The sequence below is a fragment of the Lemur catta genome, chromosome 7, assembly GCF_020740605.2.
Source record: "Lemur catta isolate mLemCat1 chromosome 7, mLemCat1.pri, whole genome shotgun sequence".
Taxonomy (NCBI): Eukaryota; Metazoa; Chordata; class Mammalia; order Primates; family Lemuridae; genus Lemur; species Lemur catta.
Window position 1 is genome coordinate 101,242,919 of NC_059134.1, and position 26,909 is coordinate 101,269,827.

General features: G+C 53.6%; 1 protein-coding gene across 9 annotated transcripts in view; it reads left to right on the plus strand.

Annotated features, from left to right (window-relative positions):
* NRXN2 (neurexin 2) overlaps positions 1–26,909 on the plus strand; it is a 109,865-nt gene that overhangs the window by 25,701 nt on the left and 57,255 nt on the right. For 3 of the 9 annotated variants that reach the window (XM_045556156.1, XM_045556159.1, XM_045556155.1), the window contains 6 exons: positions 1,315–1,344; positions 3,689–3,760; positions 8,311–8,612; positions 16,734–16,778; positions 24,533–24,694; positions 25,444–25,894. In XM_045556156.1, the coding sequence (XP_045412112.1) occupies positions 1,315–1,344; positions 3,689–3,760; positions 8,311–8,612; positions 16,734–16,778; positions 24,533–24,694; positions 25,444–25,894 (1,062 nt within the window). The remainder of the gene's footprint in view (positions 1–1,314; positions 1,345–3,688; positions 3,761–8,310; positions 8,613–16,733; positions 16,779–24,532; positions 24,695–25,443; positions 25,895–26,909) is intronic. The other 6 variants (XM_045556160.1, XM_045556163.1, XM_045556157.1 and 3 more) reach the window with 4 other exon arrangements.

The window sequence follows — 26,909 nt, forward strand, 5'->3', positions numbered from 1 at the left end:
CACAGGGGAGGGTGCGGTTGGGGGGCCCTGAGGTTTGGTGGGGCTGGCTGGTCACCTCAGGGAGCCCTGGGGTCTCAGCCCAGCTGTGAGGCCTGGGCTGCCGGCTTCTCGTGAGGGAGAGCTTTCCTTGGCTGGTGGCCTTTGGGGCCAGAGGTGCTGATCTAGTGGGCCAGATTCCCTGCCACTAAGGCTGGGGAGGGTACCTTGGGTTAGGGCTGACAAGGCTCTCTTAAGGGGCCCAGGGAATCCTGGATGGAAATCCCAGCTGATCTTGCTCTGTTTTCTATCTTCAAAATTCAGCTTTTGGGTCATCTTTGTGAGGTCCTGGCCAGAGAAAGGGGGTCCATAGAGTAATTTATGAATGAGGTGCTTTGACCTCTCCGACAGCTGGGCTCCCTCCCATGGGCTGGGCTGTCCTTTTTGGACCTTGCTGTCCGAGAGCTCTGAGCCGGGGCTCCCACTGTTCCCTGGACTCCGCCTTCTCCTACCTGCTTCCCCTTTAGCTTATCCTCCTGAACCGCAGTTTCCTCTTGGAACCCAGGAGTGCAGGTTCCCTACTATCCATAGGGAGGGAGTAGCTGGGAGGATTGGAACTGGACAGACATCTTTCCCAGTCCCACTGTGGTGGGGGAGTTTTTTAGGCCCAGGTCCCTCATAGTTCCCTTCCTCCCCACTTCTCTGCCGGGGCCAGAGGGGTCACCGGGCTGGGGGTGTGGGGGTGGGAGGCCCCCTTGCCCGCTCAAGCCCACGCTAACAGGACACTCTCTCTCTCTCCAGGTGGCTTTGATTTTTGTGTCGTGTTTTATTTTCTCCTCCATCTGAATCGTTTTTCTCGTTGACCGTTTTTTTTTCTCTCCGCCTCCCGGAAGAAAAAAAAAAAGAAAAAAAGAAAAAGGAAAAAGCAGCCCTCCCAGCCTCATGCTTCTCCTCCTTTTCCTTTTTTTTTTTTCCGGCAAGAAGAAAAAAAAGAAACCAAAATCTCCTCTCCCCCCTGCAGCGACTCCCTGCCCCCTCCTTCCTCGGTTCCACCTGCCCCTCTCACCCCTCTGCCCCCAGTCTCTCTCTCTCTTCCCCTGTCCTGCCCTCACCCTCTGTCCGGCATCGGGCCCCTCTCCTCAGCTCCCGGGCTGGGGCTCTCCCCGATGTCTGTCACAAGTTAAAAAGGGTTTTTAAATTGTGGCAGCAAAAGCTTTTTTCTCCCTTCTCTCTGGCTGATTTTGATGACTCGTGTTTTCTTTGTTTTTTTCCCCCCTTTTCTTTCTTTTTTTCTTCTTTCTTTTTTCTTTCTTTCTTTCTCTCCTTCCCCTTTCCAAGGTCCGGCTCACCTGACGTTAAACAGCGAAGGTATGGTTTGAAGTTTTGGTTTGGTTTGGATTGGATTGGATTGCCCCCAACCTACACCTGGATTTTCTGTTCTTCTCCCTGTCCCTGTCCCTCTCCTGTCCCCATCCCCTTCTCCACCTGTCCTGCCACCTTCCTTCCTTTCCCACCCCTTTCCTCTTCCATTTCTTAATTTTATTTGGGGGGTGTTGGGGTCAGGGCGGGGGGCTTGTCCGGGTCTGTGCACTCCCCCCCACCCCGCCTCACCTGCCCTGAGACACTCCATCCGCCCTCATCTCACCTTGGTTTCTGACATCAAGAGATGTTTGAACTCCTGCCGTTGTCTCCAGTCAACCTTTTTTTTTGCGTTTTTCTAGTAGTGTACCTTGCTTTTTTTCTTTCTCATGGTGGTATTTGATTTCCTTCCACTCATTCTGATCATTCTTTCTTTTCTATGAACCCAAGTAAAAAGAGAAAAGTATGATCTGGAGAAAGAGGATCTTAGGCAGCCTCATCCCCCTCACCCTGCTGCTGTGGGATGTCACATCCACACCAGGAATGAAGAGAGAAAACAGGGGACGGAGGTGTAGGGTCCCTCCATTCCCACGGTGCCCCCCCCCCCCGCCCCACATGCCTTCACCCTTGTATCTTTTGAATGTCTCTTAATCCTATTTGACAGATGTTGACATTGAGGACCAGAGATGAAATGACTTGCTAGTGACTACACAAGACTTAATTGGTGGTGTGGTTGGGACTAGTAATTTAATTTTAGTCCCCCCTCGAACAAGTCCCTACCATGTTTGAAAGCCCCGGTGTTAAGCAAAGTTAGAGACAGAACCCAGAAATTCTGACTGCTCTCCTCCTGCCCTGGCCTCCCTCAGCCCTCCCCCATCACTGAGCTCAGGCTTTTGGCCTTCCAGACCCTTTTGGCACTGCCACATCTGCCCTGCTCAGCCCTCTGTTGGGGGTAATCTGGTGGAGGGACAGGGTGGGGTCTCCGGCCTGTAGGCAGGGGGAGCCTGTAGGACCAAGACCGGGCTGTGGGGAGAGACTCTGAAATTTGGGATGGATTCACATATGGGGAGGGAGAGGCATGGGATTCTTGCAAGGATGTGAAATTATGGCAAGAAATGTGGGCAAAGAGGAAATCCTGAGTGGGGAGTTGGGAGCAGAAGTACTGGTTGGTTCACTCACGTCCTTCTTGCCTCTCAGTACCCGGTTCTGGCTCTTGATCCGTTTGTCATAGGTGAAGCCCCCCCCCCCAAAGGACCCCAGAACTCTCCCCTACCAAAGTTCCACAGCTCAGGTGTCATCCTGGTTTTAGTTCTATGGATTTGGGATTAGGGTTGGAGTGATAGCCCAGGCAGGGACTCCCCCCATCCCTGAGTTCCCTCATCCTGAAGCCATCCTGTGGATCTGGCTATGGGGTGGGTGCCCTGGTGCTGAGCACACACATTCTCTGGCAGGGGTGGGCTCACTGGTAGGGGTGGGTGGAGAGTTCTGGCCTGGAACCCAGATGTGGTCACATGGGGCGGAGGCCTGTGTGCTAAGGGGTGGGTGGTGGGGAGTGAGAAACAGCCCCTGAGAAAGGGCTTCCCACTCCCAGGCTGAGCTCTAGCTAGCCGGGCCCCCGCTTGGTGTGCACAGCCCTTCTGTGGGCACAGTACAGGGGCAAAGAACAAATAGGAACCACAGGAAGCCCCTGAGAATTCCCTGGGAAGTCCCAGGGCCTAACTGGCAGAGAAGTGGACAAAGGCGACCTTCAGAGCCCTCCCTGTAGTGAATGAAGGAAGCAGTGTAGATGGCAAGTGAGAGACTTGAGGACAGGCAAAGAACAGAAGAGAGGCTTGGTGTGCGAATCCAGGGAAGTTTCTAGAGGAGAGGTACCTGTGTCAGGCTTTTGAGTGAGTTGAGCGTGAACTCTGACCCAGCAGAAAGGTGTGAGCAGAGGTGTGGAGTCGGGGTGGGTATGGGGGAGGATGAGCCTCATGGAGGAGGCGGCCAGGAGAGTGAGTGAGAAATTGGAAGGGGGAGCTCAGGGGCCATGGAGCGCCAAGGGCCGGCCTGTGTGCCTGCTCTGGGGAAGACAGGCTCTGCCTGCAGTGAGGCCTGGTCTCCCCACCTCAGGCAAAGCATGGGAGCTGGTGGTCATGAGTCTGATGGGGTCTGTGGGGGCCCATGGTCCTTGGTTTGTCAATTGGGTCCTTACCTAGAGGTCTCAAAGGTAAGGGAGTCCCCAGAGAACCCCCCCTCACCTGTATCTCCAAGCAGCGCCTCCATCCTGGAGAGGGCCTTCCATCACCTCAAGGCTGGGGAGGGACTGGCTGGGTAGCCCCCTGTGCCTGACTCCCCAATTCTGCTTCTCCAGTAGGGTCCTTACTGTTCTCCGAGGGGGGGGCCGGGAGAGGAGGAGCCGGCGATGTGCACCAGCCAACAAAAGGTCAGTGACCCCACAGTCCCCAGAGAGCCCAGCCCTCGCCTTGCTGCAGGCTACCTGTGCTTCCTGGGGGAAAGCTGAGTCAACACAGGCGCATCCCCTTGCACCCCCCAGGCCTATAGGAACTGGTGGGTCTGTACCCCCAGTCCATTCTAAAGGCCCCATTTCCTGCCCTGGTGTGAAGGGCCACAGACCTCCATTTCTTTCCCCAAGCCCAGTTGTCCTGATGGCCTCTTTCTAGAACACAGGTGCCTTTTTCTGTGGCAATTGTTCAGGCCAATCCCTAGAAAATATCTGTTTCTCTGGTAGAGCGACTGGGCAGCAAGACAACCCCCCATTAAACCACGAAATTCTGGAAGCCTGCTAGGTGCCCAGCCCAGGGGGGCTCTGGTTGGGAGATATGGCATCTGTCATCTGTAGGCATCATACATATCCTCTAAATGAACCTTCACCGCCCTTTGTGGTGTGGGTCGTTGCCCTCAATTTACAGATGGGGAAACTGACACTGGCCAGAGCCCCCAAGGCCAGCACGGGGCGCTTCAAGCATATCTTAGGATTCTACCTCCTCTATCTGTACTGTGGATGCCTCTCTTAAGAGAATCTAGTTCCCAAGAAGTTTACAGGCCAGTTTGATGACTCCTCAAGGAAGTACAGTGGGTGACAAGCACTGGGCTGGAGATGTTCTTTAGTCTGAGCTCTTCTGTCTGCCTGGATTTCGGCCACCCTGCCCCCTTCCCCAAAGTCTGGCATCTCCTCCGGCTGACCCTAGAGACAGCAGCCAGGCCATCCACACTGGCTACCCTGGACACTTCAGTGTTCCCTCTGTCTACACCTCCATTAGATGGCTTGTCACACTGCATCATAACTGTCACTTCACCTGTTTGCCTCCCCACTAGACCGAGCTCCCTGAGGACAGGGATTGGGTATTGTCATTGTATACCCCGTGCTTTCCACAGCTCTTGGCACATACATAGGCGTGTGCTCAGCAAAGTTACTTAATATGAGCGAATGGTCTCTGTTCCCGTGGTGCTCTCTGATGTTCTAATACATGACTACAATAAAGCGTGGTCCATGCAAAGTATTTGGAAAGTACAGACTCTGTTCAGAGGAGTTAATTTATTCATTGAGAGGGAGACTGAGAGACAGAGAGGCAAGACACATAAAGTTAAGTACCAGTCCAAGAGTACCAGTCCATTTGAAGCTTTTCTCTAAGAGGTCCACAGAAACCTGGGAGGTGGGCTGATGACTAGCTCCATTTTCCAGAGAAGAAAGCTGGGGTTTAGAGCCCAGCTTTGTGACCAGCCAAGGTCACAAAGCTGGTGGTGGAGCCAGCACGAGCGCCCAGGTCTTTCTCACATCACACTTCCTCTCCAGGGAGCAGTACAAGATGTTACTAGGCAGTAGGTGCCAAATGAGCAGAACAGACAGCTGTAGCACTCCGGCGGGGGAGGGGCGGGCGCTGGAGACCTTCCCAGAGGGGGCCTTTGAGCTGGGCCTGCGAAGGCGGCAGCTGCTCTGTCCCTCATGGTGCTGAGGCCCAGGCCCACAACAGCTACTCTCTAGCCACGTAGAGTTTCATTGGGGACACTCGAGGGGCTACAGACTCCCCAACTGTGGCGGGGAAATAAGGATCAGTTATTGCCCCGCTTCCCGGGGCCAGGCGCTGTCAGCAGCGGCGCTGTCTGTTGCTCCTGCGCTGCTGGGAGTCGTAGTTCCCCGCTCGGCCGGCGCGGCGAGGATGGGGGAGAGCGCCCCCTGGTGCCTCAGGGCTTGTGCGTCCCAGATCGGGTATGTGCTCCGCGGGGCGCCTGGCGGCCCCCACGCCCTTAACCCCAGTAGAGTCCCCGACCAGTCAGTCCCTTGAAGTCCTGCCTCCGCCCCCACTCCGGTTTTCTGTCTCCTCGCCATGCTTCGGTTTCCCTGCCCACACTTGCTCCTCTCTCTTCTGTCTGCCTGCTCGAAGGCTTCAGGCGCTTTTGGGCTGCTGCTGCCCCTCCACATCTCTGGGCCGACCGGGGTCTTTGGCGGCAAAGGGACGGGAGCTGTCGAGGCTGGGGCTCCAGAGTGGCTGGTTTCGCTTCCACTCCGAGACCTGAGGCAGAGCCGCGGGGGCCGGGAATGGCCTCATTTCTCCACTTGGCCTTGGCAGCCATGGTTGGCCCCAGACTCGCCTCTCTCTTTTTTTCTGGCCTCTTTTGTTCTGTCCCAATCACTTTTTCACGTGGTTGCCTTATTCTTCCCTTTCTCTCTGTTTGACTCTTTCTTTAATGGTATTTTCTTTGACTGCAGTGAAGGTGAGGGAGTGGGAGGAGTGGCTTCTGGGAGGGACTAGTACGTGCCGCAAACCCAAGGTCAAACTCGGTCCCTTTTCTGGTCCTTGAGCCCCCTGGCTCTGCCGGTGCCTGGGCAGCAGGCCTGGTTGCTATGGAGATGGCAGGGCCCCAGAAAGCCTTGGCTTCCATTCCTTAGAGGTCCCTGTCCCCTTTCCTTGCTGGCCCTCTTCCCCTCTCCTTACCTGTCCCCTGTGGGGCCTGCTCTTTTTCTTTATCCAGGTAGGTCCCCTTGTCCCCTCCTGTTCCCTGTCATCCCTGAGCCAGCTCCACTCATCTCTTGTTCCTGCGCTGGTCCGCCCTTCCCCCTCTCCGCCCTCCATTCTTCCCCACCTTCCCTTCTTGTCTCTGCTGGGGTCCTCACCTTGGCTTTCTGGCCCTTCCCCTGGCACCCTAAATAGGCAGAGGGAGGGATGCAGACTGTCCCAATGTTGCCCAGGCCCCCACCAGCCCTGCTGCCCTGTGGCCTCAGGAAACCAGGCCTTGACAGCTGCAGCGAGTGCTGTGCCAGGCTCTGGGGCAGCAGCTGGTGCCTTGGCATCCGGAGGCAGTGAGGACAGAGTCTATGGGCAGCCTGCCCGGAGGGAAAGAAGCAGCTTGTGTGTGGAGGGGAAGGGATCTGCAGATTCTGTGCTCAGAGACCCCCCACCTCGACACGGAGCCTCCCTGCCCCCCAGGGGAAGGCAGGGGCCTGCTGGTGGCCCTGCATGCATTGTGCCTGCTCTTGCCCAGGCCTTGGGGGCATCTGCTGAGACCTCCTGCACTTAGATAGCTTGGTTTCTTCATAGAGACCCTCAGGGACACAGTCTTGTTTGCCCCTCATCCACCCTGTGAGGTAGGCAGGACCACCTGTATGTCAAGGGCTACTGGCCAGGAGAAGCATGGTCCTCTGGTCTCTCCTGACTCCATATCCAGTTGTCTTCCCTCTGCTTGTGCTCTGGCTTTTGAAGGTGTGGGGCTGAGAACCCAACTTCCCGCTATCACTGAATCATCGTCCTGTCACTTGTCACCAACTCACAGAACGCTAACAATCCTTCAGGCTCTCCCAGTAGTTTTTGATTTTGCTTAAAAAGTGCCAGTGGAAGGACCCTGTGTGGGATGCCTGTGTGCACATGTGCACACGCACGTAGGGGCACACGCACAGAGCCAGGCCTGCCCTTGCACTCTTACCCCATCACCCACTGGGGACACACAGGTCGCATACCTGGCGCTCGGGCTGCTCAGAGGCTCTCTGCCTAGGGCCTGTCTGCGCTGTCCTTCTCAGGCTGGAGTGAGGAGTTGGGGTGGTGGTGATAGCAGGCATGATGGCCACCTGTGAAAGCGCCACTCTGCGACCTGCTGCTGCCTGGTGCCTATCCCTGTCAACTGCATTGTGTCTTCCCTGCCTGTCCCCATTCCACCGCCTCCCATTGTCCTCCTCTGCCCTCTGCTGCACGACAGGCCTACTTGTTCCATCCCATATGGTGAGGCTGAAACTGTCCCAGGGCCCTGAGATTGGCTGTCACCAAAGGAGGGGCAGGAGTCCCTTGGTGCCTAGCCATTGGGGAGGAACTCCCAGGGAGAAGTCAGCTAGAGCCTTGTTTCTCTTCCATGTCCCTTTGTTAAGGGGAGTGGCCAATGGGAAGGCTGCTGGGGAAGGGATAGTGAGACCCTCTGCTTTGCTTGGGCCTGTGGCAGTGTACTTATCAGCAGTTGGTGGGAGCCACTTAGCAGCCTCTTAGTTTGGAAATGGACATGGGAGAAGTTGACTTTTTTTTTTTTGAGATAGTCTTGCTCTGTTGCCCAGGCTAGAGTGCAGTAGTGTCATCATAGCTCACTGCAACCTCAAACTCCTGGGCTCAAGCCATCCTCCTGCCTTGGCCTCCCGAGTAGCTGGGACCGCAGGCATGTGCCACCACGCCCAGCTAATTTTTCTATTTTTAGTAAAGGGGTCTCGCTGTTGCTCAGGCTGGTCTGGAACTCCTGAGCTCAAGGGATTCTCCCACCTCGGCCTCCCAGAGTGCTAGGATTATAGGTGTGAGCCACCGTGCCTGGTCTGAAGTTGACTTTTGACAGCAGAGATGGCAGGGTCCCTCTGAGAGGAGGGTTGACAGGCCGAGGGCTGGGAGCCCAGGGCTCCTGGTGCCCAGGACCCACGCCTGGGTTGCTGGAGGGGGCGAGGGAGGCACTGGCTTACCTTAGCCCACTCAGCCTTCCCCCGTCTTCCCACACTGCGGCATGCAGGCAAGGAGGAGTTTGTGGCGACCTTCAAAGGCAATGAGTTCTTCTGCTACGACCTGTCACACAACCCGATCCAGAGCAGCACTGATGAGATCACGCTGGCCTTCCGCACCCTGCAGCGCAACGGGCTGATGCTGCACACGGGCAAGTCGGCCGACTACGTCAACCTGTCCCTCAAGTCTGGGGCCGTCTGGCTGGTCATCAACCTAGGCTCAGGTGCCTTCGAGGCCCTTGTGGAACCTGTCAACGGCAAGTTCAACGACAACGCCTGGCACGATGTCCGGGTTACCCGAAACCTGCGCCAGGTAGGGGGAGCAAGAAGAAGGCCGGGGGTCAGCTGACCTGGTGTGTAGGGGAGTGGCGAGAGGGGCCTGCAGGGCGCAGGTTGGAGGGGTCAGGGCTGGGCAGTGAGATTGTTTCTGGAAAACATGGCTTAGGGCTGTGAGGGTCCCGATGTGCAGCTGCAGTGTCGTTCGTCACAGGCTTCAGAGACCAGGCAGCAGTTCGAGGAGGAGGCTTCAGAGCTGCCCGTGGGCAGAGTCGCAAGGGCAGGGGAAGGGCTGGGCTCAGATGGGTGGGAGCAGCTGGTGTCTCAAGGGTGGGGGCCAAGAACTTGGGTGACTTGGCAGGAGGGTGATTCAGGAGATGGGAGGAGTGAGCCAGAGCCTGAGTTGGTGGCCCGGGGTTCCATGGGGTGGGGATGGGGCTCTCGGGAGTAGGCAGGCTCTGGCCTGGTGGAGCAGGTGTGGGTGTGCTGACACTAGGGCAGTAAGGCATGAAGGCAAGCCTGAGCTATGAGTGGGGGCAGGATGTGCTCTGTCCTCAACCACGGCTTTTCTAGGGCAGAGGCCGGGGGTGGGGGGCGTCAGAGTGAGGTGGAGACGCAGCAGGCAGAGAGGGAGAGCAGGACCAGGGAGATGTTGGCCCTGTGTCTCCTCTGGGCAGGACACGCCCTTCTCTTCCCTCCCTTTCCTTCAAAGGAGCCAGGCCTTCCAGCACGCCATGGCTTGCATCTGCCTCTCTGACTGCTGGGCTAGCTCATTCAGGTGCTGGAGGAGACCCTCCTGGCTGGGCCCCTGCAGACAGGACAGGTCTCTTCCCTGCAGTGTCCCCTCGGCTTCTCTTCCCAGATGCCCCCACTGGACAGGTCCTCTTAGCAGTGACCCTCTTCACCTCTCACAAGGCCCAGGGAGGCTACTGCAGTTGCGGCCATCTCTCTGGCCAGGCTTTGCTTGGTAGGAAACCTCCCCAGCTTGTTTTTAGCCCGAGAAGTTCCCTTTCAGGCAGGGTCCTGACCCTTCTTCCCAAGCAGGAGAGGCTGCTGTGGCTCCTGTGGTGGCTCCTTTCTCTACCTCCTGACTCCTGGGTCTCAGGTGCTCGGGCATTTGCTGGTTCTTCTTTCTCTTGGGTGCTGGTGGCTGGGAAGATCTTCCAGCTCCATCTCTCGCGGTCTGTGGGAACCAGGAAAACCTGACAGCCCTGTCCTCAGAGGCTCTGTCCTGCTCTCTGTGGCCATTCTCTTACTAGTTTCTTCTCTGGACTTCCTGGTTCTGGCAGTGCGGTGGCCACCCTCCCTTGTCTGTCCTCTTCGTCATCATCTTTATCGCCCTCCTTCTCCTCTTCTTCTTCCTCCCCTTCCTCCCACTGAAAGGCTCGTCAGCTGGGCTCAGCATCCTGGCTCACTGCCCACTCTCCTTACCTGGACTTATTTGACACCACTGGAGATGATCTAATGGGGATTCCTCCCCGGTTCCTGCCGGCCCCGTCTGGGAGGGTGTTCAGACTGATCCAGCTGCTCCTCCCCCAGCCTGCACTCCCGGCTGCAGCTGGGCTCCTGATGCTGGGCCTGTTCTTCGTGGCCCTGAGTTCTGAAGAGTGGCATGCTTGGTGGAGGCCCTCTCCTCCATGCAGTGCCTGTCTTCATGTCACATCATCCCTTTCCCCATTCAGAGGGCTGTCTTGTGTTGTCACCACAGTCTGAACATACCTGAGTGTGTCATGTACATTTGTGATACTTTCAGGTACCCCACACATTTTGTTGGTGCTTCTTACTGTGTACTCTCCCTGGGACCAGTGCTGTCACCTGGTAGTGCCTTTGGCAAGATGTTGCAAGCCTAGAGTCCCTCCCATACATCATCTGGCCAACGAATGTATGGTGCATCCATTCTGGGTACAGACGGAAAAAAGACATGGTCTCTGCCCTCCCAGGACTTCAGCTCTTGATGCGTCTGTTGAAAGTGAACAGAGCAAGGCCATGCAAGTGCCAAGTGAGCAGCAGAAACCTTCAGCATGCTAGAACTTGGGAGATACGCAAGAGGAGGGAGAGGTTTGTGGCTGGGTGAAGTGGGGAAGCCACACAAAGGAGGTGGCACATGGCCTCGGCTACTCTGAGTGTAGACAGTGACCCATGGTCAGCTCTTCCTGGGGCTCATAGGATCACAGGTCCAAGCTGGTAACTGATGGAAACTGCTTCCCCTTGGAATGTTCTACCAGGTGGCTTAGAGCAGAGGCAGGTCATGCTGACCCCAAAGCAGGTTTTCAGGACCATAGACTGCTTAAAGACTTTGATTGAGAGCTCTCTTTAAAGGGTTTTTAGGGGGATTTCTTTGACACCAGTCCATGCCCATAAATGTGAGGTGTAGGAACTGCAGATGGGCAGCTCTCTTTTGGTCATCGTGGGCCCTTGCTCAAGGCCTCACCTGTGGCCACATCCATCCTCACCAGGCCCTTTGTGTGCCTGTTTTTCAGGGCTTCAGAGAGTAAGTTAGTGGATTCTGTTGTCCCTAGAGCAGTATTTCTCAGTCATGTAATTGTGTTGTGCCCCCAGGGGACATTTGGTAGTGTCTGGAGACATTTTGGGTTGTCATAACTTAGGGGGTACTGCTGGCATCTCGTGGGTAGAGACCAGGATGATGCCAAATATCCTACAGTTGACAGGACAGTCCTCACAGCAAAGAATCATCTGACTTCAAATTTCAGTGGTGCCAATATGGAGACACCCTGCTCAAGAAAGTTTATGCAGTGTCCAGATGACATCCTGGGATTGGAAAAGTCCTTTATGTGACTTGAGGGGTGATGCTAGGTGGAGTGGTTTGAACCAATGTCCGGTCTCCTCCAGGTTTTGTGGCCCAGGAGATAGGACAGGGAGGTAATGTGAGAAATGACGTCTGTTTCAGCCTTACAGGAGAGATGGCCAGGATCTGAGGACACTGTGGCTTCCATGGTGTTTTCCTCTCATGTGACCAGAATGGCTGGGAAGATGACCACCTGGGGAGGGCCTGGCCCAGAACCGGTACCGAGGGGTCTCCCTTCCCTTTGCTTCTGCAGCTGTGGAGTGGGTCAAAGGCCAGCTCCAAAGACTGAAAGGAGGTAGAATTTTTCTCCGTTTCCCCCTGAACTAGGTAATTATCCCTGGAATAATTTAGAAGCCCTTAGAACATAGCAGTTAGGACCAGAGGGGGGCTGATGTGATAGTGCCTTGCTCTTTCCTTTCAAGCCAACCCTTGAAGCCACTGTGACCAGTGGTGTCTTCTGGGGGATGTTGGCAGGAATGATTATATCTGAGGATTCCCTGAGGCCTATTTTTAGTCCTGGGCTTGCTTTCCTCCCATACTCAGTGTACTTCCCAACTGCTTCCCGCCATCATGCAAGCACAGTGTGCAAACCCATTTTATCATTAGCCAGCACCAAATTTGGAAGACAAGCTTGCTACCAAAATATCACATGGTGCTTCCTCCTGCCCAGCTTGAATGAATCCTCTTCTCAGTGCAGAGAGTCTCAGGAGCTCCCCAATGCCCCAAGGATCAAGTCTGCAAGGATGAAGTCCCCAAAGATGGGGATAGAGTCCTTCAAGCATAGAGTTCCCCAAGGATGTAATCCCTAAGGATGGAGTCTCCAAGGATGAAGTCCCCTAAGGATGGAGTCTTCCAAGGATGCAGTCCCCAAGGATGGAATCCCCTAAGAATGGAGTCCTCTATGGATGGAGTCCCCCAAGGATGGAGTCCCCCACGGATGGAGTCCCCTAAGTATACAGTCCCCAAGGGGAAGATGGAGTCCCTAAGGATAGAGTCCCCCAATGATGCAGTCTCCAAGGATGGAGTGTCCCCCAGGATAGAGTTCCCAAGGATGGAGTCCTCAAGGATACAGTTCCCCAAGGATGGAGTCCATCATGCATTTAGGGCTCCTCTCCCTACTTCCTGCCCAGATCTTTCACCCTCTCTGGCATGGCACACACCCTGTCTCTGGGCCTAGCTGTGCTGCTCTCCATGTTCATTTATGCCAACTTTCCTCGCTCTTTCCTTTGTTCCCACAGTTCTTCCATGGACAGCACCCATCCACCCTTCTTTTTGCCTGGCAAAATCCTAGAGCTAGTGTTTTAGTCAGACAGACTGGGTTCAAATCCCAGCTCTGCCAGTAGTTGTTTGAGTGACTTTTAGGCAAGTTATACAACCTCTCTGAGCTGCATCTTCTCATTAGCAAAGTGAAAATGAGCCTTTTGCTAACTAACGAGGTAATCCCTTAAAGCACTCAGCATAGCCTGGCACAGCGTGAGCAGGGAAGGACTCACTGCTGCCATTATCATTAGTTGTGTTTTTTTCCAATCTTTCAGGCCCAGCTTAAATGCCACCTTCTTCATAAAGCCTTCCTCAATCCATCCCCTTAGCTAGCCTCCTCCTTGGCTGTGTTCTTCAAGTCCCTGGGAACTTGTATTCTAGCTCTCTCATCACATTCTCCCTACATCAATATTTATATTCATTCCTTGTCTCTACTTCTAGGTGGTAAGCAAATTGAGGGCTTAACACCTGCAACTATTGAGTGTTTTTAGTTGTTTTTCTAATAGTTTTTTCTGATTCATTTGTTCTTTTTCTTGAAGGCAATTTGTAAGGTTTTGGACACGAGGACCCATGCCCCAAAGTAGTAGACCTAACAACTTCATATGAGCACTGAACTACTTCTTGTCCTCCTGTAAAAAAACTCCAATTTGCTTTACAAGACCAGAAGAGCACCTCTCCTTCCTGCTCCATCCTCTGAATATCCACAGGCCTCTGTCCCTTTGTCACAACATTTCTCAGGTTGCACTGTAACATTTCTCCCCAGCTAGTCCCTGGGTTCAAAGGTTTCATTTCTCTTTAGTGTCTCACCTAATTATTATGACAATCTGGTGAGGTGGGAGATATTATTCCCATTTTGCTGATGAGGACACTGAGACCTGGAAGATTAAAGAACTTGCTCAAGGTTATCTAGTTAGGAAGTAGTGGAACTGGAAGTCTGACTTCGAACCCACTCCATTTCTTTGCCTCCAAGCAAGGGACTGGTTGTTGTCATTGGTGCAAAATGCAAAGGAGGCTGTAGTTTGTCTCGTGGTTCTGTCATTCTTGGATGTTCTCAAATCTTGAAGCCATTTGAATGTTCTGCTCATGTCTCTGAAAAATGGGTCCCTCTTATGTCTGAGTGGAGTGGGTTCCTCTTTTCTTTATCCTGAGATTCTCTTGCTCAAGCTCCACAGATTGCCTTCATCCCAGATTTTTATGATTTGTGCATATGATCCCCCTCTTGGATTCTGAGGGAGCTGGAGTTATACTCAGATTTCAAGGTGGAGATGGGATATAGTTCTGTCCGAAGGCCCTTGGCCTTGGTAAATGACCACTTGATATGATGACTGGCTTCTCCCCTCTATGACTTTGATGCCGTTCTCACTCATTATGCATTGTTATTCTTGTGCCCCCAGGCTCCAGGAGCTCTCTACCTGCTTCTGTGGGTGAGATAAAGCCTTCATTGCTCATCTGTTAGTCTGAAGCCTCAGCTCTCCAGATCCTGGGCCTTTGGGGAGGCCTGGGCTGCCAGGAACCATTTTCCTGTGCTGTGTCACAGGCCACCAGGAATGGGCTCCATTGGAAACTCCATTCTAGTATTTGACCACAGTTGTCCCCTTAAGCATGGTCTCCATGGAATGGGTTCTGGATGCTTGATCCTTAGGCCTGGGGGGGCCCTGTCTCACCCACTCCAACCCTGCTGTTGTTCAGAGGAAGCCTGGATCTCTTGACAAATTAGTGGAAGACCCAGGCTTTGAATTCACATTTCTTTCCTCTCAATCCTGATTCTTAATTTACTGTTCTGCTTGCTAAAAATGGAATCTTCTCCATGAAAGTTGAAAGCTTTTTTTTTTTCTTATTTTATTCTCCACAACCAGTTCTAATTCAAAAAGAGTAGTAATTGGATCTTTAACGCCAATGCCTTTTTCCCCCTGCCTTGTTTGACTAGTGCAGTGATACCAGACAACTCTTACCTTTTGGGCACAATTGGTTTAGCTACCCTGAAGCTAATTGTTCCTTGTTCTGACTAGTTGGCCTCTTTATTTTATGATAGTGCTACCAGCTGGCAGTACTAATCCTCTTATCACACGTTATCCCCTGGCTCCAATCACTGCACCCACAATTAGACTCTTCTCCTGCTATGTAAACTGCCTCTGCATCACTAATAATTAATATTGGTTATTCAGTACTTCTTCTAGCTGCTAAATATTGAATTCTGTTATTTTTAATTATACAAGCCCTTATTAATTATCTTACTGAATTAGTCCTGTGCCCACTGGTTATAGCAACTCTCTAACTAATGGATCTGTCCCTAGAATACCTCTTTCTCACAATCACATTCTCGGGCATGCAGTTCAGTATTTAATGGACATCAAAGAATAATGTGCCTCTCTCTCTAATATTCTTAAGTAAAGCTGCCTCAGTACCTTTGACATCTCCTCCCCAAAGACCAGAGTGATTTGGAAGGTGGTTGTTGTTGCTGTCTTTGGCAATGAGAAGAGAAAATGAACTGAGAACCACATGAGAGTGGGGACTCCAGAAATTGGGGTAGAAGAAGCTGGCTTATAGCTTGGGGAGGAGGGGGAGGAGTAAGGGGTTTTAGAGGTAGGTGGCCCTCTGTGTTGCTTTTTATGGGTACAGGGGGAGTGGATTTCTGGAGCTGGCTGCGGGGAGTGGAGGCTCAGGGTTTAGGGGTATACCTGGAGAGAGGCGGGCTACTGGGATGGCTTCACCAATTCTAGGGACTTGTAGGGATGGTGGGGGTAGTGCTTAATTCTGGGAGGGACGGGAGCACAAAGGAGAGTAAGAGAATGGGAGTGGGGTGATTGAAGAGCTTGGAGAACTTTTCAGGAAATGTGGGCTCTGAAAAAGTCAAGGTGGATAGGTGGGAGGAGTCAGCTATGGATGGGAGGACGGGTGGAGAGGGAGGAGGGGGGGGGTGATTAGATGTAATATGAGCGTGAACCCTCTGCCAGCCCATGGAGGGCAAGGTTTCCTTCCAAGCTTTTCTGATGGCGACTCACTCTCTCTTCCTTTTTCAAGGATGAGAAGCAGGAAAAAATAAATAAATAAGAGAAGCTGCCCCTCCCCTGAGTGACTCCCTGGATCTATTTGCCTACCCTCCATCCGCAAGAAAAGCAGACACCCATGTCCCCTCCTGTTCTCTTTGGGAATCCCTTCCTTTGCCTCCAGATGAAATTGCCTCTCATTCTCGCCAGTCCCTTTGATTCTCCAGGGGTATTGCCCACTCTTCTCCCAGACTGACAGCCAGCTGGCCCATCACCAACCTGTTAATCCATTAACCTGACATGGCCACTGGTCAGCCAATTGGCTAGCACCAACTCAGTTTTTAGCCAGTTCTTTGGAAGGCCATCTGGGTGATCAGTTAGCAACACACCCGTCAGTCCGTGACTTGACTCAGCAGCCCAACCCTTCTCACACCCCTGTTCCCTCCCTCCCTTCCCCTCAACTCCCTAACATTTCAGCTGATAGGATTTACTAATACTGCATAATTGGGTCTGCTTCTTAATCCCCTGCCTTCCCTTTCTCATCCTCTGTTGGAAAACCCCGTTGCCAACTCTCTGTGTGTTACTAACACGCTTATAACCCAGGGGACCAAGGCATGGGCAGGGACAGGTGGGGCAAGGTATGAGTGAAAAACCGAACTAACCTTTCTGTCTCATCTGCGGAATGTCGACCATCCTTAAGTCTTTGCTTTCTTGGTCCAGTTCTTTTGTTGTTTTCTTCTCTACTAACCAAGGTCTCTAACTGTTCCCCTTCTCAGCAGATGGCTCTTCCGGGAGGGGATGGGTGAGGGGAGAGGAATCCAGAGGAGGGATGGGCGAGGGATGGGGAGAAGGGGCTTAATTTTTTTGTGTGTTTTATTTTTCCCTCCCATTATGATTTAATTTTCTTTAAACAAAATACTTCCCCTGAACCTAAGGTGGGAGGGTTTGAACAAACAACCAAATATATATGGATATCTATTTTTCCTCCTTCCTTGAGTTTCACAGTTGGTCATTTTATTTTTCTTTTCGTTCTGTTCTTTTGTTGTTGTCTTTGTTGTTTTTTTTTTGACACCCCCCTCCCCCCTCCCCCATATCTCCGGTGAAGCACGCAGGGATTGGACACGCTATGGTAAACAAACTGCATTATCTGGTAGATATCACTCTAATTGTCTTACCGTTTGGTTTGCCGTGGGTTTTTTTAACTGTTCGATTCTCCCTCTTTTGTTTCCTTTCCCTGTTTGGTTTTGGTTGTTTTGCTCTTCCAATTGTTTTTTGCGTCCTGGACAATCTTTAGATTTTGCTTCTCTCTCTTTTAGTTTTCCTCTTTCCCTTTTCTTTCTTTTTTGATCCAAACTCAAATCCAAAAGACAAATGGAAATCAAGGAATTTGGCCTGTTCCTCCCCTAATCCCTGACTCTTGAATTTAGACTCCTGGCCAGAGAGACCTGGGGGCAGGCCCCACGCTCATTGGCTCTGGTTAGACCAGCCCGGATGCCAGGTGGCTTATTTCTATTGCTTTATTTTGTTCTTTTCTCCCTTCCCTTGTTTTTTTCTCTTTGATTTAGTTTCTTTCTTGGTCTCCTGAAAATCCATGGAAAACACCATCCCATGACATGCTACGCTCTGCTCACTGTCAGCTCCCTGGAAGGACCCCTCAAGTGGGGGGAGGGGGTTGGGGGTGAGACCCCTGGTGGCAGCCAGCTGGGCAGGCTCCCCGGGTGGGGGGTGGCCTTGGGAGATGCAGAGCTAGCTGGGACCCATCTGGACCTCATTCAAATCACCAGTTCATGTGAGTTTGGGGGCTACCCCATGCTGGCTGCCAGGAGAAAGGTGTCACCCCGTCCCTCGCTTCTCAGCCTTGAGGGTTCCTGGTTCTGTCTCCCCTACATTTTGCATGGCATGAATGGTCTTTTCTCCCCACCAGGGATAGCGTCCAGTTCTCCCCAACTGCTCCGCTGCTCTGACTAACACTGATTCTCACTCTCTTCCCTCCCCTTACCACTCCCCTCTATGCCCCTGCCCTCCCGCATGGCCTCTGACAGGGGTGGGTTTCCTTCCCTGATCAGGGCAGTGAGAGGAGGAGTCCCCGCAGGGGTGGACCTGGGGTGTTGGTTTTTTTTAGTGTGGTTTTTTTTTGTTTTCGTCCTTGTCACGAAGCATCTCTGTTTGGGTTGGGCTCAGTCCCGGTGAGTGTCGGTGTGGGTGTCTGTGTAAATGCAGCTGGTGTGTGTTGGTGTGTGGGTGCGACTGTGTGTAAATGTTGGCGTGACATTTTGGGGTGTTAGTGGGAAACTGTACTCTGTGTGTGTGAGACTCTGCTGGTGACTCTCTATGTGTAAGCACTGGTGTGAACTGGGGGGCTGCGTGACTGTGTGGGTTTTTGAGCCTGGCGAGGACTGTGCGGGGGTGGGCTGCGGGGGCCGGCCCTTCAGTCTAGGTGCCATGACAGGCGGGAACAGGGGAGGAGCTGGGCCTGGCCCTGTGCTCCTCCCTCACCTCAGAGTGTGTGCCCGCAGGCCCTGCTGTGCGCGATCCCCTGGGATTCCCTCATGCCTGCCCAGTCCTGGCTCTGCGGCAGCAGCCGGTTAGTCATCACCTATTAATAATGCAGAGTGATTGAGCACCAGGCTGGGGGCCCTGCAGATGGACGTGTCTGCTCTCATGGGGCCAGTGCTGCTTGGGGCAGCTGCCTGGCCGGCCCAGCCTCCCGGGTCTGTGCGACTGTCTGGCTGGTGAGGAGGAGGGCAGGGTAGTTGGGGCTCCCAATCTGAGTGGCTCCCCAACTTCCCCAGGAGGCTCTACCTCTGGGGCCAAGCCTGACCTTTCTGGACACTTTTGCAGGCCCTTGTTTTCCTGTACCCACGTAGACTAGTGCTCACAGCCAAAGCCATCTCAGCCCTCCCCAGCTGGAGGCCTCGTGTGGCCATTCCCAGTGGTCCTAGTGTTCCAGTGGGCCATGCGGGAGGTCCCAGCCCACCCCTCCACAGGCTCTGTTCCTCCAGCTGCTGCTTCCAGGAGTTAGCTGCCACTACTCTGTTCAAGCTAGGCCATTAAATACCTGTCAGGAGCTGGCCATTTGGAATTTTCTTTACAGAGTGTCACTGGATAGCCAACCTGTGAGTTTGGGGACAGAAGGGAGGCCACCAGATCAACCCATGTGGTACATCGCAAGCCCCTGGGGAATACCATCCTAGAATTAGCACCCAACAGACCTTCTCAATTCAGTTAAAAATTGAACACGTGGGCTGGGGCTGCTGAAGCTCACTTCCGCCATCTACCAAATGGGCTGATAACATACCTGCATCACCCATGTCATGGGGCCGGTATGAAGATCCAGTAGGGTAATGGAAGCAAAAGCATTTGTACTCTGTAAACGACATTAGAACTTTATTAGGCTTTATAAAACGTTAACTAATTATCTCAGTGTTTCCAGGGCAGGGATGTTTTGTAAAGAAATGATTCCCTTCCCATAGTAAACCCTGGAGAATACAGCATCTCTGGCCCCACAAGAGATCCTATTACCATCCCTTCTTAGGAATCAGTCCCAAAATAACTACACGAAACCCCAGACTGCTTCAGGAATTGGGCTGGGGAGGGGGAGGAGGAAAGATAAATGACTTGGTTAAGTTGGTTAAGAAGCAAACAACCCTGCATGGTTTCAGCCCTGGGAAGGAAAATACCTGCTAAATTCTAACTCTCTAAAGTCCATACTTTCCTGCCTGAGCTACACTGATTGGTGAACAGATCCGGTTGCCTCTTGGTGGCCTCATGATCGTTCACAAACCTGTGCTGGGGATGAGTCTTTCAGGCCAAGACTCGAGTCAGAGTGGGCACCAACAGCATTCAATGTGCTCTGATTTCCAAGGCATCCTCCAGAGAAGTTCTGTTTAGTTTTGAGTTTATTTTTACTAACTTGTTCATATGGACTCTTTTCTTGTTGTTTGAGTACTTCTTCTTGGGGGACAGGGTAGATATAGACCAAAAAGGCCAACTGGTTGAGAGGTTTGGACTAGGTGCATTCAGGCTGATGGAGTTTGCTTGTAAAAATAATAATAGTTCTCTGTGTACACTCTGGGGTCTTTCAATAGCTTTCCCATTTTGAATATCATTTAAACTTGATGAATGCCTGGATGGCAGGCAGCAGGCAGAGAGTGCTCCCAGTTAACAGATGGGGAAACTGAGGCCCAGAGAAAGCACCTTGCCTGGGGTCATATAGCTAGATATGGAGGAGTTTCACTTCAGTCGTCTCACTTGATGCTCAGAGTAAGCCTGGAAGAAGTGGAAGTGACAGAAGTCGCTAAACTCCTTTACAGATGGGAGTCAGAGAGGTGAAATGAGATTGTCCTGGAAAATGGAAAGGGCTAAATGATAGCCCAGAATTTCTTTCTTTGTTTTTTTTTTTTTTTTAAGGCAAGCACGAAAATGAGGTTTATTGAGGAGAGAAAGATAGGATTATAGAGCAAGAGTAAGGCACAGGTTTACAGAGTGTGATACATACGCCACAGATGATGACCAGACCTGTTGTCACAGCAAAGTGAGAGCAAAAGGAAGGGCAGAAAGGGAGAGCCCAGAATTTCTGACCTGAAATCTTTCCTCTCTGTTCCCAAACTGTATCAAATTTAGATGTGGGGACTCACAGTCGGTCTGTAACTTCTTGGTGTGTCTTTCCATCTTGTTTCTCTCCTTAGCTTCTGTCCCCCACACAGAACAGGTGGCTAAACCACTTAGTAGCCCATGCCTGACCTTGCTCAGGCTGGGAACCCTCTCTGCCCCTTGTCTTTATCCTCTGCTCCCACCCACTCAATCCTAAGGGGATGCCAGGACCTTTCCCCGGGCTGGTTGCTCTTAACCACCTTCGGCTCCTGGACCCCTTTGAGAATTTGATGACAGCAATGTACTCACAGAAAAACAAAAAAAAAGCCCTTTGTTGCAGTTTTCTGTACAGTGTCAAGGGGCTTGTAATTCCCGAAGCCTAGCCACTGGCCCACAAGCTAAAAACACCTGCCCCGCAGTCTTATTCTCCCCAGAATGAACCCCCCTCTTAAGGGTGTCACTGGCCCTGTGATCACTGCAGGCAACTGGGAGAGGTTCCAGAAGATGGCAGAAGGGTACTCCCCTCTTCCTCAACCTTTCATTCTGGGGCACGTTGGCATGCTGGCACGGTTGCCTGCCCGTGTGGGGCTATTTATGGCCAGGACCTAGTTTTACACCGTACCCAGCCTGTGGCAGGGGAGCAGAGCACGAGAGAGGTGGGCTCAGCAGGGAGGGCTGGGAGCCCACCCAGGTCACAGGCTGCCCCCTGCAGCCACCTCCAGCCTGCCTCCCTGCCCCTGGGCAGGGCAGTGGGCTCCTACTGCCTCGTGCTGCTTCCCCCGTCCCCTGCCTGAACATGACTCTTCCAGCGCAGAAACTCTGGCTCCTTCCCCTTGGCCTACGCAGTACCCACTTGGCCTGGCTTGTCTGTGTTGAGGGGGTTGTCAGGGCTTGGGTGTAGACCCTCTGCTGTGTCCCGATAATGCTGTTTGGAGAGGAGACAGCCAAGACTTCCTCCCCACTGCCTTGGGGAGGTTCTGGTGTGTGTGCAGGTGTGTCTGGGGCTCCGTGATTTGTGGCAGATCAGTGGTGGAATGAATGTACGGGTTGCTCGCTGGTGAGGAAAGTAGAGTCTAATGTCCCTTCCCTTTCTTTCTAAACCCCTGAGTGTCTCTGTCTTAGTGGTTGCTCCTCTCTGCTCCTCCATTGGAAGGAAGTTCCCCCCTTCTTGCACCCTATAGCTCTTTAGCCTCCATCTCTGCTCCTTCCCAGGCCCCTGGCCCGCATGCCTTCTCACGCTGCCTTTCTCTGGCCTGTCCTGCTGGGCCTGGCCCCACCCTGCTCCTCTAACCTGCACGTGTCCCAGTGGCTGCTCTGTGTGCCTTGCATGGCCCCCTCCCTTCCCTCCTCCCCCGCCAGCCCCACCCCTTCCAGAAGCTGCGTGGGGCGGGGTTGGGGGGCAGGGGCATCATGAACCCTGGGGTGGAGGGGGACCGGGGGAATTATTCCCCTGTTTCCTGCTTTTACTAACGAACCTGCCATTTTTGTGTCTGGACTTTGATTTGTCTGAGGGAACAGTCGGGTTTTACTAATCTAAGTCATCTCCCTCCCTGCCTTCCCCAGAGACCTTCCTCCATTCCCTCCACCCCGGCTTCCTTTCCACCCCGTGCCCGTCTGCCCTTAATCCCTCTGCTGCCCTCTCTGGCTGCACCTCCTTAGTTATCCTGCCTCCTGCTATCCCCTGCCCCGACCCACTCCTGGGCCACAGGGGGGACTGAGGCCACCCCCTTCCAATAGGGGGCCGTGGGAGTAACTTGCACAAATCCACGGAAGCCGTGGGAATGCACCAGCCTGGAGGTGAATTGAGGAGGGTGTCCCCACTGCCCACCAAGTCAGGTCCTTCTAACTCTGAAACGGTGAAGGGAGGGTGGCCTTGGCAAACAGAGTAGGTGAAGAGAACCCATAAGGTGAGGGAGGTGGCCAGTGGCTGATGTCCTGGCTTCTGAGGCCAGGGAGAGAAGACATAGCTGAGGGGCTCAGGTGGGCTGGAGGAGATTCTCTTCCTGGGGAGCTTTGGGGCCAGGAGAGCCTTCTCCCCACACAGAAGCAGGGGTGCACTTGAGGATCTGTTACCAAAGAAAGTTACAGGCTCTCCAGGCATTAGGTTTATAGATGGAGACACAGGCAGTGTGGCCCAGTCATAAGGCAACTTGCAGTTGACCTTTAATGACCATGTACTGTATCCCCTGGACTGTGCTGGGATTCATGGGGTTACAGGGACACATTGGGCTGGTGCCTGCCCTTCAGGAGCTGACCAGTTGAGGTGACCACACTTGGGCTCAGGAACTAATCAGCCCTGTCCTACCTAAGGCCACTTCTGCCTTTTCCAGAAGGTTCCTGGTCTCTCACTACAACATCAGGAGGGGTGGAGCTGGAGGCCTGGATGGAGCTGGGTTTGCCCCAGGGAGGTCCCCTCACCCTGTCACCCTTTCCCTGGCTTATCCCTACCCCTTGATCCTGGTCCCCTCTTCCCTTTCTCCAGCCTCTCTCTGCCCAGTCTAATCTTGTTTGCATGTTTTTGTGACTAATATTTTGACCCTTCCCTTTTCTACCCAGACCCCTACTTCCCAGCCTCAGGGTAGGGTGGAGGGGAGAAGAAATAAACAAGAATGACCAGTCCTCCTCTCAAAATGAAACTCAGAGCTTTCACACTGCCCCGTTCCACAAGGACACCCCATCTACCTTCTGCCCCTGAACCTAGTTACCCTTGGCACAAAGTTTGATGGTTCTCAGGAGGTGGCCAGTGAGGCTCAGCTTTGCCCCACCCACTGCAGGCTCCCACTGAGCTTGAGGGGACTCGAGGGTCCTGGGAGGGCGGGAAGCTCCCCTTACCCAGGTTCTGCTCATGTCCCTTGGGAGTTCCTCCCCCTCAGCCTCAACAGTGGAGCCCTGGAGACCAGTTGCTGGAAGATGGCTGGCGGCATGTGCGTATGGACTGGTGTGGGTGGGGACATCACAAGATGTGACTAGGGGGTCCCAATCTCCAGACTTTGCCAGAAAAGGGGGTACAGAGGCACATCTGGGGAGTAGGAAGTAGGGGTGAGCCGTGGCCTGTGGAAGTACAGTGTTGGGCTAACCATGAGCCAGCTTCCTGCTTTCCCTCTGGGGTCCCCCCTCTTTCCCAGCTGGCCTCCCTCAAACCACTGCCCTCCCAGAGTGGGAGTTCATGGTCCCACAGCCACAGCTCTTACAGACTTGCTGGGTGTCTTGAACCCTTATGGGCTGTTCATAAGGCTAGACTTTTCAGGGACCAAGTGGGCATTTCCCTGGGGCATTGGTGGGGTCAGAGAGTTTCCTGTCCTTGTCATGCCCTACCCCACTTAAGGTCACTTGTGCCTCTCCAGCCTACTGATGAGCGCTTCTGCCTTGTGGAACACCAGGTACTCCCCGATCCCTATCTATCTTCCTTTCTTACTGAATTTTCAGCACCCAGGGGCAAGGTATTCATGAGCTTAGCCCTGTCCCCCTCTGTTCCCTAACCTGGCCCGACTCCCTAGCGTAACAGTGGTAGTGTCAGTAGCGAAGACAATGAGATAGGAAGAAAGGAAGGGCTGCCCTCTCCTTTGGAGGCAAGACAGTGACCTGAATATAAGGGGACCTGAGGAGTGAAGAGATGGCCTCAGGAAGGGGCTGGAAGTGCAAGCCCTGGAAACTTGGGTGGCAGGGGTGGGACTTGGCCCTGTGGGTGTTATGCAAACCCAGGAAGTTCCAAGACTTGCCAGGAATATGTGAGCTCTTGGTCCTCACACTGCTGTCTTCCATCTCCCTACTGGGCTCAGACTTACAGGCCCTTCTCAGTGCCCAGAAGGAAGGGCTGCAGGGAAGTCTGAGCCACCAAGACCCAGGGAGCACTGGTATTCCCTGGCTCACTTTTGAAAGAAGCTCTGCAATCACGTGTGTCCACAGAGAATCTGCAAGAGGAGGAAAGTGAGGGCACCATTTGCAACCCCCCATGTCCCAGAATGGGGCCCTGTCCTGGAGTCCCCATTCCTGCTCAGAGCGCCTTCCGGGAACTATTCTTGAGGCTGCTCATGGTGAGCTCTGCAAGTACCCTCCAGGCTCCTGCCAGCTGAGCTGGGGGCCACTGGGCAGGCCTTAGCCCACCCTGAAACCATCAAATCTTGTGCTGCCTCCTTGTCCTCCTTCCCTCTCTTCCCCCACTGTTCCTCCTCTGAGACAAGCAGACATAAAAATGAGGGGTCCCCCTCCCCTGCTGCCCCCCGGCCCCTCCCTTGCCCAGCCTGTGGTTCTTCCCAGGGAGTTGATGCCAGTTGTCTCCTGTCTCTCCCCCTCCCTCCCTGGGCTGGGCAGGTGACCATCTCGGTGGACGGGATCCTGACCACCACAGGCTACACGCAGGAGGATTACACCATGCTGGGCTCTGACGACTTCTTCTACATTGGGGGCAGCCCCAACACAGCCGACCTGCCGGGCTCGCCCGTCAGCAATAACTTCATGGGCTGCCTCAAGGACGTGAGTAGGGCTAGAAAGGGGCTGGGATAAGCCCAGGAGCCCTCTGGCCCCTGTCGTCAATGTGACTTAGCCTTAGCTGGCCGACTGCCCGGGTCCTCTGTTCCTTCCAAGTCCACGGTGGGAGACAGCCCCTCTTTAAAACCTAAGGCCCATTCACTTGGTCAAGAGGCTTCTGCCTCTTGTTTCCCTGAGCCTTGGAAGGCCCCATCCTCTCAGAGGACCCTCAAGGCAGCTGTGGTGCAGAGGAAAGAATGGTGGAGACCAAAGACCTGGGTTTGAGTCCCTGCACTTCCATTCTCTAGCTCCGTGACCTTGGCCAAGTCACGTGACTGATGCTTAGTTTCCTCATCTGTAGATGAGTGGTCAGTACCTACTTCTTAAGGGTGTTGTGAGGAGTGCATGAGAGTGTAAATGAAAATACTTTGTCAATTAATTAGAAAATGGCACCAGGTATTGGTGACGATTGCCGCCTTGTCATTGTCATGAACTGCCATACAGCGCCCCTGAGAGCCCTCAGGGCTAGCCTCCTCACTGGTGCTGGGCCGGAAGACCTGACAGAGGAAATACATGGGGCAAGGGAGCCTCTGAGCAGGAAGATGTAGAACCAGGCCCAAGCCAAGTGGTCTGGTGGCACTGAGCAGGGGCTACCAGGGGTGGTGGCCGGGTCCCCGGTGCTGGCTGCTGCTAGGCAGGAGTAGCCAGGCCCTAAGCTGCTTTGCCTCTTATCCCTGACCCCACCCTCCCTGCAGGTGGTCTATAAGAACAACGACTTCAAGCTGGAACTATCCCGCCTGGCCAAGGAAGGGGACCCCAAGATGAAGCTGCAGGGAGATTTGTCATTCCGCTGTGAGGATGTGGCTGCCCTGGACCCCGTGACCTTTGAGAGTCCTGAGGCCTTTGTGGCACTGCCTCGCTGGAGCGCCAAGCGCACTGGCTCCATCTCCCTAGACTTCCGCACCACGGAGCCCAATGGGCTGCTGCTCTTCAGCCAGGGCCGGCGGGCTGGGGCTGGGGCTGGGGCTGGGGCCGGTGGCCACAGCTCCGCCCAGCGGGCTGACTACTTCGCCATGGAGCTGTTGGACGGCTACCTCTATCTTCTGCTGGACATGGGCTCTGGGGGCATCAAGCTGCGGGCGTCCAGCCGCAAGGTCAATGATGGCGAGTGGTGCCATGTGGACTTCCAGAGAGACGGGCGCAAAGGTCAGGAGCCCTCTGGGCCCTCCCCCTCCCCCGGCCACTGCTCTCCACCTGCCCGACATCCTCTCTAGCTCTCTGCAGCTGGTTTTCTGCTCACACCGTTTCCTGTATTCCTCCCCTGACACTTCTCCACCCTCCTCGGGTCCTCCCATTGTCCTTTCTGTCATGCCACGTTGGCAGTCATAGTGTTTGGCATCAGCCATACCTGGACTCATACCTCAGCTCTCCTACTTGCTGCCTGTGGGACTCAGTTTCCTTATCCGTGAAAGGAATACTTACGTGAGGGGTGTGAAGAGGAGAGAGTCAGGGCACATGTGTAGAAGCATTAGCACGGTGCCTAACACAGAGTGGACATCCCATTGTCCTTTAAGAAAATATATTCCCAGCCACGCCTCCCTTCTATCTGGAGCCATTAAACTTTCTCTTAGTAGCGCGCTCAAAAAATATTTACTGAGCACCTACTATATACCAGGTACTATCCAAGGTGCTGGAGATAGGGACAGCAGGAGCCCCTATTCTGGTGGCAGAGGGAGAGAGATAGGCAGGAAGCAACCAGGCACTCCTGCCTGGCAGTGAGGGCTCTAGAACATAAAGCAACGGGGCAGAGAGTGCTGGGGTGGGGCAGGTGCCAGTTGTTGAACATTCTGTCACTTGTAGCCACCCTCTCTCCTCCACCATACTTTCAGTCTTTCTTTCCAGTCCTCTTCTTGTTTTCTGTCTGTGAATTCTTCCGTCTTTATTTTCCTCCACCTTGTTGAACATGAGAGAATTATCCAAGAAAGAGAGAATTGATATAAATGGGAACTGACACATCATCCAATTTAAGCGCTTATCAACATTAGCTAAATTTTTGTGCTCCTCCAGCTGTCACCGAGCTGGGCTTGTGAGTCTGGGTGAAGTGACCTTTCCTCCACACACGGGAAGTGGGGGTGCTGTGGCTCCCAGAAGTGTTGGCTTCTCATGGGCTTGCTGTTTCTTCCTCTTCCTTCTTGAAAGAAATGTTATCTTCCCCGGGCTT